Below are 14,609 nucleotides of genomic sequence, written 5' to 3'. Positions count from 1 at the left end.
ATCACTAACTTTGAATTTAAGACAACCTCTCTTCTCCCCTCCTTCTCCCTCCCAAGAATTAGATTCTATACATGAAAAATGTATACATTTGTTACAAGTTTCCACATATAGAATATCATTTTGGGGGGGGTCATCTTAAGCCCATGTCCCCTGTTGCTGCAGAGGGAAAGCAGCAGAAGGTGGGAGGGGCAAGTGGCTGGGGGCCAGGTAATAGGAGGATCAAATGGTGGGGGGTCAGGCACTGAGGAGGGACACAGGATAGGGATCGCTGCCTTCCCACCTCCCCGCCTTCTTGTTGCCTGTCCCCCCCCCACCACTTGTGACCCTCTGCCACCACTTGCTCAATATAGTGGCTTTGGCTCAGGCCACAGAGCATGCAGTAGCTCCAGGCCTGGCCCTGGCCAGGCAGCAGTGGTGGCAGGTCCAGCCCCAGCTGTAGGTCAAGCTGCCTGCCCCAGCATGGTATTCAAATCCAAGATAAGGCTCCCTTCCCTCTGCTTGGATTTGAGTAAATATGTAATTAATTTGTACCTGCATCTTCTATGATGACCACTGAGAGTTTTCCTTTGATTTACACCAATCAAAGAATGTGCAGCTGCCCGACTTTGCTGATGCCATGCAGGGTATGTAAGATCAGTTATTGTACATCCTGCACACCTGACCTTGAGCCCAACTTAGTTTAACGTTTGGTTGTTTTAAGCTTATTAGTACAGTAGGATTATCATTCTTATTGTGTCCTGAGGGGGTGTCTAGAGTTATATGACATGTAACAAAAACTGAATGCTATCTTTCTTCCTATATTCTTTAAGGAACAACAACCAAAATCACTACAATTCCAATGACATCTAAACCCAACGTGATTGTTGTGCAAAAGACTACTGGAAAAGGAACAACTATTCAAGGTCTTCCAGGGAAGAATGTAGTCACAACATTGTTAAACGCTGGGGTAAGTAGAGGTTTGAAATCTAGAAGCTCGAATTGAACATGTCTTTTGGGATGGCCATTATTAGTAGAATTCCCAAGAGCTCTCAAACAGAGCATGAGTCTAGCTGAAAAGCAAGCGTGAAAAACTCTTAGTCAAAATGGGGAACTGGAAGAGATTTCTCCTGCTCAAGTTGGGTTGAAGTCCCATATTTCCTGTTAGCTGTTCATTTGTCCCTGGCTTATGGAGATCTTGGAATTTTTGTACTATAGTTTCCTCTTAAAGTGAGGAGGATGTGTCCCCTTTCTCAGACCTGCAGACGTCTGGTTGTGCGCCTGTCAGAAGGAAAGGGTAATAATCCTTTTCAGGGGACTGACTGTTTCCATGATCTGTTTGGTACCTAACATGATGAAGCCCTGCTACTGAGTGATGCTTCTGGATGCTACTGCAACATTACTTAGTGAGGGGAAATTTTGATTGGGAGGGTTAAAAGATGCTTCTGATACAACCTTAGTTGCTACTCTGCTTTGCAACTCTAAGGAATTGAATGCTTCCTTAAGCTAAGCAAGGTCACAGGTAAGCAAAGTTAAAATAAAGCATAACATCATCCTTTGGAGATAGAGCAGGAAGTGTTCTTCCCCAGAGAGTACTTATTCCAACCACTGGGTGTTAAATATTTGTTCTCTAGCCCCTTTTATCTGTACTTCTAGCATAACTCCTGAATCTTGGTTCCCTGGTTGAACTACAGAGAGTTCTTTTGGCAGATAGAATAGCTGACGCATATTTATTATTGTCTGCTCTCATGTTTTTGCTAGATCACTGTAAATGATGTGAGCTCCTTGATATGCTGCATTTACTCAAATTCAAGAAGTTTTTTTTCCCGTTTAACATGGGGGGAGGGGTAGATGCCCCTTTTCTTGGATTCAAGTATGAGGTGCGGTGGAGGGGGTAGGCAGTGGTCAGAATACCTTTAAAACCAGTACTCGGACACTGGAACCAGGTGGGAAAGGGTTTATGTATTATAAGATTTTTTTTTGAGCTTGTACAAACTTTTTTCCACTTTGTCAGGACAGAAATGCAAACCCAGATTTTCACAGTTCTGAAATCCCACAGTGTTTTGTTGTTTTGAAACTGGCACTGTGGTATTTCTGAAACCAGATATGCTGTCCAAGGCCCCCAGCTGCCATCTAGTCAGGATTAGGGCTCTGAGAATGTGAAAGGTGCTGACAAATGTGATTCTTATCAGTACCACTGCTGCCCATTACTGAATAAGTACTAGATTTTAATGGTTGGGGTCTAGCAGAAGCTGGTTGAAGTTGGACTATTCCTACAGAACAGCTATAACTCAGCACTTTCCAAAGACAATCCATGTTATTGAAAAAAAAAATGTGCACCAGGTGCATCAAATACCTAGAGACAGGTATAATATTGAAGCCTATGACAGATAAAAGGAACATACTTTCAATAATTTTTAAACCTGTAATATAGAGTTTGTAAAGTCACTTAATAAAAAATGGTATGTGGTTTTTAATTTCCAGTGATAAGAACGTTTACAAAAGACTTGGGGGAATTCTGTCTTTAGTAAATGATCTGAAACAGACAGTCTTGCTTGAGCAAGAGGCACCTGCCAGCTTTAGTACTTAACATAAAAGCAAACATTCATTCTCTTGTACTGCTGGAAACCCCCTTTAACCCTCTAACAAGCCCTCCAGAAATTACTTGAGAACCAGAAATAAAATTGGCCAAGCTGGTTAAATGTAGAAGCTGAAGTAAATTTAAAAAACAAGCTAACAGTGAACACAAAGAGAGGAGATTTTTTTTTCTTGAGTGTTTTCATCTTTGATAATCGAAGCTGTTGCTGTTATCAAATGGCACCTTTTCAGAGTTTTACATTTCCCTTTAAACTGTCCTTGAACAGTTTTACCCATTCAGAGAGCAGCAGTTTTGTTTAAGGCCAGTTAAATGCTCTAGTTCAGCAGTGCTCAATCTGGTCTTGCAAGGTTGGGTCAGCGGTGTGGGACCAGTCCACAGGGCAGATCCTGCATGGGGGGGTTGGGCCTGCAGGTGCAAGCCCAGTGTGCAGGACCCGGCCATGGGCCAATGCCATCTAGCCTCCTGTGCCACATCATCTGGTCCATGGGACTCCCAATGGTTTAGGAAATTTGGCAGTAGTGGAATGGCTGTTAACACTTCCCCTGGTCCTCTGCCACCAAATTTCCAGCTGTGGGGATGCACAGACAGAGGTTGAGCATCTCAGCTCTAGTCCTTTTAATCTCCAACCTCATTCTTCCAGCAGAATTTAAAGTGTAAATCTCTATTCCTGATTTTTTTTTTTAATTCACTTTCACTTCAATGCATCTGTTCCTTGAAATCAGCCTGGTGATGAAAGAAATTTGTTGACATATGTTACATGCAGCCACTACATTGCTTAATACATGACTATATGTATCTTAGACAAGAGGCTATTCCAGTGGTTCCCAACCTTATTAGACTTGAGGCATCCCTTGGACAATGCCAGTTCTAAGCTTTCACTCTTTTTGACTACAGAAAAATAATAGGGCAATTCTTCTATTGGAAAAACTCAAAGACCACAACAGATCAGAAAGGATTCCAGAGTGTCAAAATCAATTTGAAATGTCTGGGTTTATTTTGACAGCCTCGTTGAGAAGTACTGGGCTATTCTCTCTCACTGAAGAATTATTTTTTGAGGTAACATGTATACTTTGCCTTCATTACAGGGGGAGAAAACTATTCAGGCAGTGCCAGCAGGAGCAAAACCTGCCATCATCACTGCAACGAGACCCATCACAAAAATGATTGTCACACAGCCAAAAGGAATAGGGTCCACTGTTCAGCCAGCCACCAAAATCATCCCAACCAAAATTGTTTATGGGCAGCAAGGCAAAACACAGGTACAGTGAGACCTCCTTCCTGTTTCATGAAAAACAACCCTGGATTTGTTTTAGAGAAGCACAGCTTCATGGTATTGATGTTTCAAAGTCTTTAATGACTCCCATCATATTTGAAATGGTGCAGAGGGGTGTAGTATGTTTCTTGTCTCCCAGTTAATCAGTACAACATCAGGAGTAGGAATATATAATCCTCTGCTGTGAGACTTGAGCTTTCAGACCTTTGTTGAGCCTGATCCTATAAATGCTTAAATGCTAAGTCCGTACTATATCTTATTTGCGTATCACGTGCACCTTTCCCTGTGATCCTAGGTTGCCTGTCTTAAGCAGGGAAGCTGATTTTTCTTCTCTGGAATAGAAATGGGGAAGAATATTAGAACATAGCATTTTTTTGCTTCTGGCTGCCTAGATGTCTGCCACTTTTTTTGACTCAGCAAGCAGCAAGAGCAGAGTCCTGTGGTAATCCTCTCAGCTGTGGCTATTGGCTGAGCACTGTGGCTTATGCCTGAAGGAGTAATTGAGTTGGCTCAGGGCAGATGAGCTGCTGCATGCAGTCTGCAATAGCTTGATGAGGCTTGTGTGGAAACAACACTTTCCTATTTTCAGGAACTTATGTAAAGAACTGTATACAGTAAGGAAGTAAGTCTTGCTGCAGCCCTTTGCCAAGGGTCTGGGGCCTAAATTTGCTGCTGTCCTACCATACCAGGTAGTTCCTGTTGCCTCACCCAGCCTGTCTCCTAGGATGTCACACTTCCTGGACACCCCGTGTTTCTAGGAGGACTTACTTTGTCAAATTCTTATGTCAAACAGTCAGTCATGACTCTTAGTGCTTGTCTTATTTTGGGTGTGTGGTATGTGAGAATATATATAGTTGGGGTTTTTTTAACATGAAGCATAAATACAACCCAGTAACTTGTGCACTTCATTTTAAATAGACTATAACTAGAATCCTACATAACAAAGCCAGCATCTATAGATACTGTCATGGACGGTAATGGAAAAAGTGGATTACGTATATCTTGCCATACACTGTCCTAATGTCCTGTTAGAGAAGAGTATGCAGAGGAACTCAAGAAAGTGAAAATGTCTGTTATTCTTGAGTGTTCTTGCTGTAAGTAAAGAAATTGGTTTTTTATTAGGTGCTTATAAAACCAAAGCCAGTGACATTTCAAGCTACGGTTGTGAGTGAACAGACTAGGCAGTTGGTAACTGAAACATTGCAGCAGGCATCCCGGGTGGCAGAGGCAGGGAATTCTTCTCTCCCGGAGGTGAAAGAAGAACCACAGAGCTACACTGATAGCAGTTCTTCCTCTACAGAGTCCTCCCAGAGCTCCCAAGGTAAAGATCATTAATGACTTTGTTGCTAATTAATATGGTTCCCTCCCTGTCTTGAAGATGAAAACTAGCTTTGTACAACTTGATGCATCTCTTTTATTACCTTTTAAAAACAAGATCATCCAGCCTGTTAGGACACAGAACATCAGAAGTTTGCTACTGACTTGTGAGTCACTTTAGTATGTGCCTCATTTCTTTTGTAATAGGGTTAATATCTTCTTGTACAGCTGTTGAGGTTTAAGTTCTGAAAAGCATTTTGAAATTATTTTTTTTAGATTCTAGAGAAGTATGAAATTGTAGCTCTAAATATCAAGTGAAGTATGTAATAGTAGTTCTAAAATAGACTTCACCTGAGCAACATTAGCTCCCTTAATATTAAATTTCCATGTATATTAAAAAAAAAAAAAAAAAAAAAAGTCAGGCTCAGTTATTCCTTTGATCCTAGCTCACCTGGGCATGGCATACATTTTAATACTGAGAGCTCTAAATGCATATGGAGAGTATGGAAATCTCTTCATTGGAGGGTTTCAAAAAGAGTCTGAATAGGAATCTATATGCATGGTTTAGGAATATATCTCTGCAGAAAGTGGAACTAGAGAAAAAAAGGAAAAGTGATTCAGTTTTTAAAAGTAAAATCTTAAAAGAATTTTTTCATATACATAGCCCTTCTTCCACTCCTTATCTATTGTATATTTTTTTGTAAAACTTTATATGTCTGCTTTATTTTTGTAGCAGACAATGTCAGCAGACTTAAAGGAATTAAGATTTGTTTTCTGTTAAATAGATGTAGAGGTCAGATTTTGAATAAGCAGCTGAAACATTTCAGCCCAATGTGGATACCCAGCACTAGCTGTTTAAACTGAAGATTTTTAAGTTCAGCAAAGTTTTTTATAAGCAATTGAAAACAGGGTTTTTCAAATAGAAAGTATTAGGCAACCCTGTCTGCAAGCATTGCTGCTGGATCCAACTATAAGAAAGCCTAAGCAGAAAAATTGTAACAAGTTGATTTGATATCCTTGTTCTTTTGTATAACAGATTCCCAGCCTGTTGTTCATGTAATTGCTTCCAGAAGTCAGGATTGGTCAGAACATGAAATTGCTGTGGATACCAGCCCTACAATAATTTACCAGGATGTATCCAATGAATCTCAATCAGCTACTTCTACAATAAAAGCCTTGTTGGAACTCCAGCAAACAACAGGTATGCATTTGGAATCACTTTAAAGCATATAGCCGTCAACTACGTTGTTAAAATAACAATATGACACTTTCATAGTTGAATATGTAGGTTTTTTGGATCCCTTTCCATTTCTTTATTCTTGCCTTTATGCAAGATCAGTTTGAAAGTACTATAGTATTTTCCTGCTGCTTTGACATTTTATAACATATTGACTTCCTGTATATTTAACCTCAATTGGAGTTTATTTTACTAAAAGATACACTTCCAATATTTTTAATCAGTGAAAGAGAAGTTAGAATCAAAACCACGACAACCTACCATTGACCTGAGCCAAATGGCAGTTCCAATTCAGATGACCCAGGAAAAGAGGCATTCTCCTGAAAGCCCTTCAATTGCTGTGGTAGAATCCGAATTAGTTGCTGAATATATCACAACTGGTAAGTGACTTTAAAAAAGAAAAGAAAAGAAAAAAGTCCATGCTGTAAAAAGTGCGTGTGTAAAGGTGGGGGGGTGAGGATGACTGGTTTTCAGTTCAAAAAAAAAAAAGCTTTTATTTTTGAAGTGTGGACACGGGGTGGTGCTCATTTTCCTTTGTAGTAATATTTTTGGAGAGAAAATTCATGCTTGTCTTCATTTAGAGGGTGGAAGCTGCTGCTTCTGTTCTGCGGTATATTGGAGATTGCGTGTCCAGTTCTGATATAACCGAAGCAAAAGTTCAACACAAACCACTTAAACATATCCTTTATTCCAATCTGGTAGGAAAATGTCAAGATGACCCTATTGCCACCCCCTGAGAAGGATTCATAGGGGAAAAAAATGCAAAATGTAACCCGAGCATTATGTGGAATTGGTATGCGAGAGAGGCAAGACTTCCTGGGGAATTTAGCTTGCAAAATTTTACTTGCCCATCAGTGTTGAGTAGGCGTTTTGGGCAGTATAATTACCACCCTCACCTTCCTCATGAGAATGTATAAATAGTTTTTGTGTTTGGTTTGGTGAATTTCCATATCATCTTTGCAGTGTCAAGTTAACTCTCTGAACTAACGCATCAAACTTGTGATTGAGATTTGACTTTCACTAATGAACTTCCTATATACCTAAGACATTAGGCATGCTTGGATGCTAATGCACTCTGAACCCTCTTTTCTATTCCTCTGAACATGCCTACCTAAACCGTGTCTCCCAGAAAATGGAATAATCACTTTCTGTCCTCAGGCCTTTTCTCTGAGCCACCTTTCAGTATATTCAGGTGTGAAGGGATCAGGGTAGTTCAAATATAAAACATTTTTAAATTTCTTAATTAATGTGAGTGAACACTTTCTGTTTTTTTTCTATGTGCCAATTAAGATTTGTGCAGCTGAAAACGGGATTGAAGTGTGCCTATATTTTAAATATACTGTAAAAGACTATTTCAGTGTCTTTCATTAAATGTCTAATCTGGTATTTCCTTTACTTTCATTTTCCCCTTCTGTTCCTCTCCCTTCCACATCTACCTCCTGTACCTCTGATTTAACGTGTGCAGAATTTTTAGTCTTACACCACTTACTGTATCTGGCTTCAATTTTGACTGTTTGAGTTGCTCTTTTGTGGATCCCTGCTAAGAAAGCCTTGGCTAAATATTAAAATGTTTTATTAGTGGGCATAAAAAAGACTTGATAACAGGCATGTGCTCTGTTACAGTGCTGCTCCACCTTCTGGTCCCACAGGCTGGATGAGTGGCTCATGGCTCGTCTGCAGACCTGATCCAGTACAAGGTTATATCTAGCACGTGGGTCCATGTCATCCAGCCTGCAGGGCTCCCTCATGCGTCCTTAAATTTGGCAGCAGGGGAGCTGTGGCAGAATAAATTGTTGTGACACTGGGTGCTATGGTACTTAACACTGCCACTGCTCCCCCATCACCATGGGTGAAATTGTGCCACTGCTCCCCCATTGTAAAATTTCAGGACCTGCAGGCCAGATGACATGTCTCCACAGGCTGGAGGTTGAACACCACTGTTCTGTAGCCCTGTCAAAATGATCTGCAATTAACTGAAAACCAGTCATTCCCTGACAAGACCAAACACAATACACTGTGCATGTATTCAAATTTCTGCTTTCAGATTTCTGAGTCGTACTGGAAAAATCCATTTAAAATAATGTTTTTCTGAAAAACAAAAATCCACTCAGCATATGAAAGGTGACAGGAATGAAAGCTTCTATAACATTTCTGACTTCAGTAACTGAAAATAGTATTTTTCACAAACCACATAGTGGTTTACAGAATTACAGGCAATGTGCATGATAGGGGTCCATCTACTTTTCCCACTAATGAAATGCAGTCAGCTATGGATTGAAAAAGGCAGCCTTCATTATAGCATGGAGCTGTGGTTACTTCTCTAACTTACCTCTCACCCAAGTTTAAGTGATCACCTATCTACAAGCGGGGGACATTGAGGCTTGCTGCTTTTTTTTTTCTCTTTAATGTACAATCTTCAAACTTCATCAGTAATCCCAACTGACTGGATTTTCTGCTAAAATGATTGGTGGTGAAATAATGAACAATATTGACCTATGTTAACTTTGTTACACTTTGCCTAAACCAAAGGATTAGGCACATTTTAAATGAATCTAAGTAGGTATCAGGCTTCAGTGTTAACACCCAACTGGGATAAGTGGGGCAGTTCACACACCTTCGTGGTATCATTTTTTGTCTGTCTGCAGACTCAGGAAGACAACACTGTATAGGTTCTCATTCAGAAGAATATCTACATAACCATATAGGTTAGAAATTTTATTTTTAAATTACGTTTTAAATTCTGCAGAAACTGTTGAGGTCCCCCAGGAAGATCTGGTACAGCATGCAGGCCAGTACTGATTTGATTCAAGTCCGTGCTTAGGGCTGACAAGTCAGGTTCCTGTGCTCATTTGAACTTTGGCCTTCCTTTTGATTCCAGCAAAACCACTGGTGATTTCTTGTCACTGTCAGGTCCAAATGTAAACTGGTTTTCATCATATTCTCCTGAGCTTTCCAGTGCTTTGCCAATTTTTCCAGGATTTGAAAATTTTAGTTACCTATTAGTTTAAAGCAAATATTTTATATTTTGTTACTAGCAGGTCTAAGCTAATTGGAGTTCTCCATCAATGCAGTAATTCTTGTTTTAATGGAATTCATTATACTTTGAACTAAGGATCACTCTGCCTATCCTTACCGTGTCATTATGGAGCCATTGCTCTAATTCCAGTGGCTAGTGTTGCCTCTGTTCTGAAAAGTTATTTGAAAAATAGTATCATGGGTTCTGTGCTTGTCTCATTGATTTCTGAACTGTGACTGCCAGCCTTGCAAACTTAACTTTGGATCTCAGGTGTTAATTAAGGTTCTCTTTTTGTGTATTTTTGCCAGTAATTATTCTGTAGCCAAGTCTTACTGTTCTCAGTTATATCTTTACAACCCCATTGCTTCTAGTAGTGTTGTAAAGGTACGAGGGGCAAGGGATTTTTGTTTGTTTTTGCAGTATTATTTACTGCAATATTTTTACTGTATGGTTGGGAGAGATGATGGGCAATCTTCTTCCAGTGGTCTGTGCCCAAAAGCTTGTCATCATCTCTTCCAGCTATACACGTGATCCAGTAAAAGGTATCCCGAAAAACCTTTGCTTTTCTTACATTTCCTTGACCATTATGGCTGTAATACATGGCGACACTCTTTCAAAGATAAAAGTGTAAGACAGATGTCAGAATTTCTTATTGAATATGCATGCAGTTTCAAATTGGATTCTTTTGTACAAGTTCAGTTTGCACGTCTACCATTTAGGAAGCATCTTTTCCTTAAAACTGAGCTTTTGTGCATTGAGGTTATTAAGAAAAAACAGGGCCCTGTGATGTCATTTTTAAGGTGCTTCTCAGAATAGAGCTGCATTTTAAAGTTGAAGCTAGCATACAGTCAAGGACTTCATACTCAGATTTTTATTTCATCTATATTTACTTCCATTTGAAGGTAAAACAGTAAAGCAGGTAGCTTCAGTTCCTGCTGTTGGTTCTGGAGAAGTGCCATTAACCTCTTTACTTTCAGTCAGTCATCGCTCGCAGCCCCACCAGCAGTCATCCCAGCCCCAGAGGACTCTGCTACAGCATGTGGCTCAATCACAGACAGCAACGCAGACTTCTGTTGTGGTGAAATCTATCCCCGCATCTTCCACTGGCGCAATTACCCATCTCATGCAGCAGGTTGTACCCTTTCTTTTCCAAGCAGTCTGTAACTATTACTAGGCTCTGTGAACAACGTAGAGTTCCCCCCCCACCCCCCAGTAAATTTTTTTCCCTCCACCTATGGCATCGCTTTCACCACACTGATCCCATTAGAGTGAATTTCCCTCACATATAACGAATTTTTGGTATGAAAAGGGTGATCACATAAGCGTGAATTTGCACATACACAACCTGCATAAAGGGAGGGAAACCTGTAAACATATTCCGCAATCTCTTGTATAACCATCATAGCTATGATCCCCAGCTAGGAATACAGACCTACCAGTGTGAGGCCTATGAAGTTTCTACAAGGAGTAGACATAGAATTAGAATTTCCTCTGAATGAGGCCATTTAATTTAATAATTAAGAGATAAGTATTGTATGAAGCATATTATTAGTCAAAGCTTTTGCCCCAAGATGGTCTTAATTCAAACAGGATCGTAGGAAATTAGACATGGAAGGGAATTCGTGAGGTCCTCTAGTCTGGCCCCTCCTCAAAGCAGGATCATCCCTAGCTAAACTGTCTCAGCCAGCCAATGTGATACATGGGGCAACAGTATTGGTAGGAAGTTGCAGGAAAAGTTGACTTTGAGAGATGGGAGAAGCAGTGCTTTGACGCATGGGAAATGAGGTGGGTCCCAAATATACGGAGAATTGTGGAGGATGTCACAAAGCCAACTAAGCACAGATAAAGTTACCTGTTAGTGAATTGATAGCTGCCTGTTTAAGCTAGAAGCTGCCATCTTGAGAGATTTCCCCTAAGATAAGCTATGTGTTAGACTAGCCAGCACCTGTCACTTCCCATTCAGCTATCATGGAACTGGAAGTGATCCAAATCCTAGTCTTCCAAGTCTGGTTTTCCTGGTTTTTCATTTTGGGGTGGTACATCAGGGCCTACCTCAATAGCCATTGAGTGCTAAAGGCATTGGGAGTGCACCATATTAAGGCATTTTTGCTTTTATGTACAAGTTGATTGCCTGAAACCTTTAAGTTGTTCCATGTTAAGCAGTCCAGTATTCTGTAATGTCATTAGATTGTGTATTTAGTAGTAATTTAGATAATTTCTCATTACTTAAATCATGTGTAACTTTTCTGTTAAGGCTTTAAGCAGCCACACTGCGTTTACCAAGCACAGTGAGCAGCTTGGAACTGAGGAAGGAGAAGTGGAAGAGATGGACACCTTAGATCCTCAGACTGGCCTGTTTTACAGATCTGCCCTGACACAGTCACAGGCACTGAAACAGCAGAAACTGAGTCAGCCGCAGCTGGAACAGACTCAACTGCAAGTGAAAACTCTGCAGTGCTTCCAGACTAAACAGAAGCAGACCATCCATCTGCAAGCAGATCAGATCCAGCACAAACTCCCACAAATGCCCCAGCTTTCTATAAGGCATCAAAAGCTAAACCCGCTGCAGCAGGAGCAGGTGCAGAGCAAACCAGATGCACAGCCCACCCCTCACCACATGATGGCCAAAGAAAGGCAACTCCCTACCTTAGTGGCACAGCCACAGCAAACTGTAGTACAGGTGCTTGCAGTAAAAACCACGCAACAGCTACCCAAACTGCAACAGGCACCAACGGCACAAAAAATCTACGTACAGCCCCAACCCCCCCAAAGTCAAATGCAGCTACCTGCCTCTTCAGAGAAACAGCCAGCGAGTCAGGTAACGGAATATTGATAGCATGCAAAAAATAAAACCGTCACTATTCAAGGAAAAATCAAAACACCAAGTCTGTCACTGTAGCAGTGTGTTTCTTCTGGCAAGAGATAACTCCTTATGCTGGTATTAATTTCCCCATCCAAAGGTTGACACTAGGGAAGAGAAGCACATGTTTATAATATAGGGGAAAAATACATAGAGCTCACAAGTCTATTTTCTTGGACAGTTTCTATAAATTTCTGCCACCAGTGGTGCATGGAACTTGTCCCTAATTATTTCTTTTATTTTTTAGGTATGACGTATTATTGATTTCCGTTCCCGTAGCACTGTCTTTAATCTTTATGGAAATAAAGATGAATACACTGCAGTCTCCTAAGGATCTCCATTGTTCGTCTTCCTTTGTATTTACATCTCCCTTAAGTTAACTATTATTAGAGGAGCAATCTTATTTTCCTTGGGAGGTGAACATGTAAAGACTGAGAGAAATGAAATTCTCCGAGTATTTAACCAACTGCAAAAAAAAATCCCTACAACTCCCAAGCCCCTTGAGGCTTAAAAAAAAAGAAAGGGACTAAACGTACCAGATGGGGATGTAAATCCCAAAGGAAAACGAGGCTGCTGTGACATGCTGCTAGGAATGTGTCTAGCAGTCCAAAGAGCCTTTCCCCTTGCTTCAATTAAATGTTACCATATCACTGCTGAATCCTTTGTTAAAACACTGAGCTTCAACTGTCTTCCTAGTAGCAAGTATGTTGTTTATACCATATTGTCCAGGTAAATATTGATTAGGATTAAATAAATAATAATTAAACAAGCAAACCCAGCTGTAACATGCACAACAAAAATTTGATTTTCAGGTGCAGCAGCCAATTATAACGCAAGGATCCACTGTTACAAAGATAACTTTTGAGGGGCATCAGCCTCCTTCTGTTTCAAAGGTAGCAGGTGGCAATTCTCTGCCCAAACTGGCATTGCCAGTTACAAGCCTATTTCCCATGCAGGCATCCGTGAAGACAGCAGTAGCAGACATTTTGAAAATGTCTATGATGGAAGCTCAGATTGACACAAACATAGAACATATGGTAGTGGATCCCCCAAACAAGGCTTTGTCCACTAGTAAACTCACTAGCGAAGCAGAACCGTCACCTTGTACCCAGGTGCCGAGGGTGATTGCAGTAGGGATGACGGCAACTTCCATCCCCCAGCAACAGAAATATAAAGAATCCTGTTCAAGTCCTCCTGCTGTTGGTCCTACTTTAACAGAGAGGAAACCGGATGCACAAGGAGTGCCTACAACAAACCAGTTTATTCACATTCAGAATATATCACAAAAGAAAGCTGAAGAGATTTCATCTGAAATTATTATCCAGGTAAGAGGAGACCAGAGCAAGTAGAAGTTAAAGTTTGAGCTGCGACCTCTGCACTAACTTGGTCTAAAGCATTAAAAGCAACTGAACAATGTTCAAGGTTTCTTTCCCTGCCACTTCCCCCCCCCCGTCCCTCCCCTTATTTTATTTTTTTATTTTTTGATGTTCTCTCTTTAATATTAAGCTCTTTACCACTAGAAAAATGTCTGGCCCTTTTTGATGCTGGTCACTGCATTCTGCTTTGCTTTACTGTTAAGGAAACAAGATAGCTCACTAGATTTTGCAAACCACCTTCTAGCCAAAATACATTTTGCTGTAGCCATTAGAGAGATGTTTTGCCTTTTTCACAGTGTCTTAAGTTTTATCTCTGTAAGGTAACCTTTTGCAAATTAGAAAATAAGATCCAATTTCAGTAAAGGATATTAAAAACATATTCTTAATGAGATGCATGCTTTTATCAGGATTGTTTTGTTACTTAACAAGACTGTGTCCAGTGTAAAAAATTAAGCAGATGCTTACATCCTTTGCTGAATTAGTCTGTGGAAATGAGTGTGAACCTTAATTTTTTTGCCCATTTTTAAATTGCTTTTTATTTTGATATTGCATTATGCAGTAGCATATGTTCCAGAGTACAGACCACAAAAATGTTGAAATTTTAGTCATCTGAGATCTCACTCGGAGCTTCATGTCATTGGATCTTTGCAGAGATGTGGACAGGGTGCCTGTGTTTGTATGCAAGTAAACTGTGTGTGGGTTAGAGAGGTTTTGCTGTACATGTGTCTCAGAAAGAAATCTTAAATTTATCATTTTTATACACAGATTACAACTAAACTAACTTTTGTAGACACAGTCAAAGCTTTGCTCCTTGTTGTAGTACAATGTCTTGAAGAGACAGAACCAAAAGGTAGATTATATTTACTCTGATGCATCTGTATTTTTAGATACTTTATATTATGCTAATCCCTGTGCTCAACATGGTACAGTGTGGGCTGTCTGAAAATCAAAATAC

The 14,609-nt window shown here is 40.2% G+C and overlaps 1 protein-coding gene across 7 annotated transcripts in view; it reads left to right on the top strand.

Annotated features, from left to right (window-relative positions):
- The window catches only part of EMSY (EMSY transcriptional repressor, BRCA2 interacting), a 44,622-nt gene that overhangs the window by 27,525 nt on the left and 2,488 nt on the right, over nt 1-14,609 (top strand). For 4 of the 7 annotated variants that reach the window (XM_090030741.1, XM_090030740.1, XM_090030739.1 and 1 more), the window contains 8 exons: nt 810-946; nt 3,661-3,834; nt 4,971-5,169; nt 6,202-6,366; nt 6,627-6,782; nt 10,396-10,550; nt 11,673-12,236; nt 13,091-13,603. In XM_090030741.1, coding sequence (XP_089886867.1) covers nt 810-946; nt 3,661-3,834; nt 4,971-5,169; nt 6,202-6,366; nt 6,627-6,782; nt 10,396-10,550; nt 11,673-12,236; nt 13,091-13,603 — 2,063 coding nt within the window. Of the gene's footprint in view, nt 1-809; nt 947-3,660; nt 3,835-4,970; nt 5,170-6,201; nt 6,367-6,626; nt 6,783-10,395; nt 10,551-11,672; nt 12,237-12,525; nt 13,604-14,609 lie in introns of those variants that run through there. The other 3 variants (XM_090030742.1, XM_090030743.1, XM_090030744.1) reach the window with 3 other exon arrangements.

This window comes from Crocodylus siamensis, chromosome 1 (genome assembly GCF_052110815.1).
Source record: "Crocodylus siamensis isolate JL-2025a chromosome 1, ASM5211081v1, whole genome shotgun sequence".
In the NCBI taxonomy this organism is placed as follows: domain Eukaryota; kingdom Metazoa; phylum Chordata; order Crocodylia; family Crocodylidae; genus Crocodylus; species Crocodylus siamensis.
This window is presented reverse-complemented; position numbering and strand designations above follow the sequence as displayed.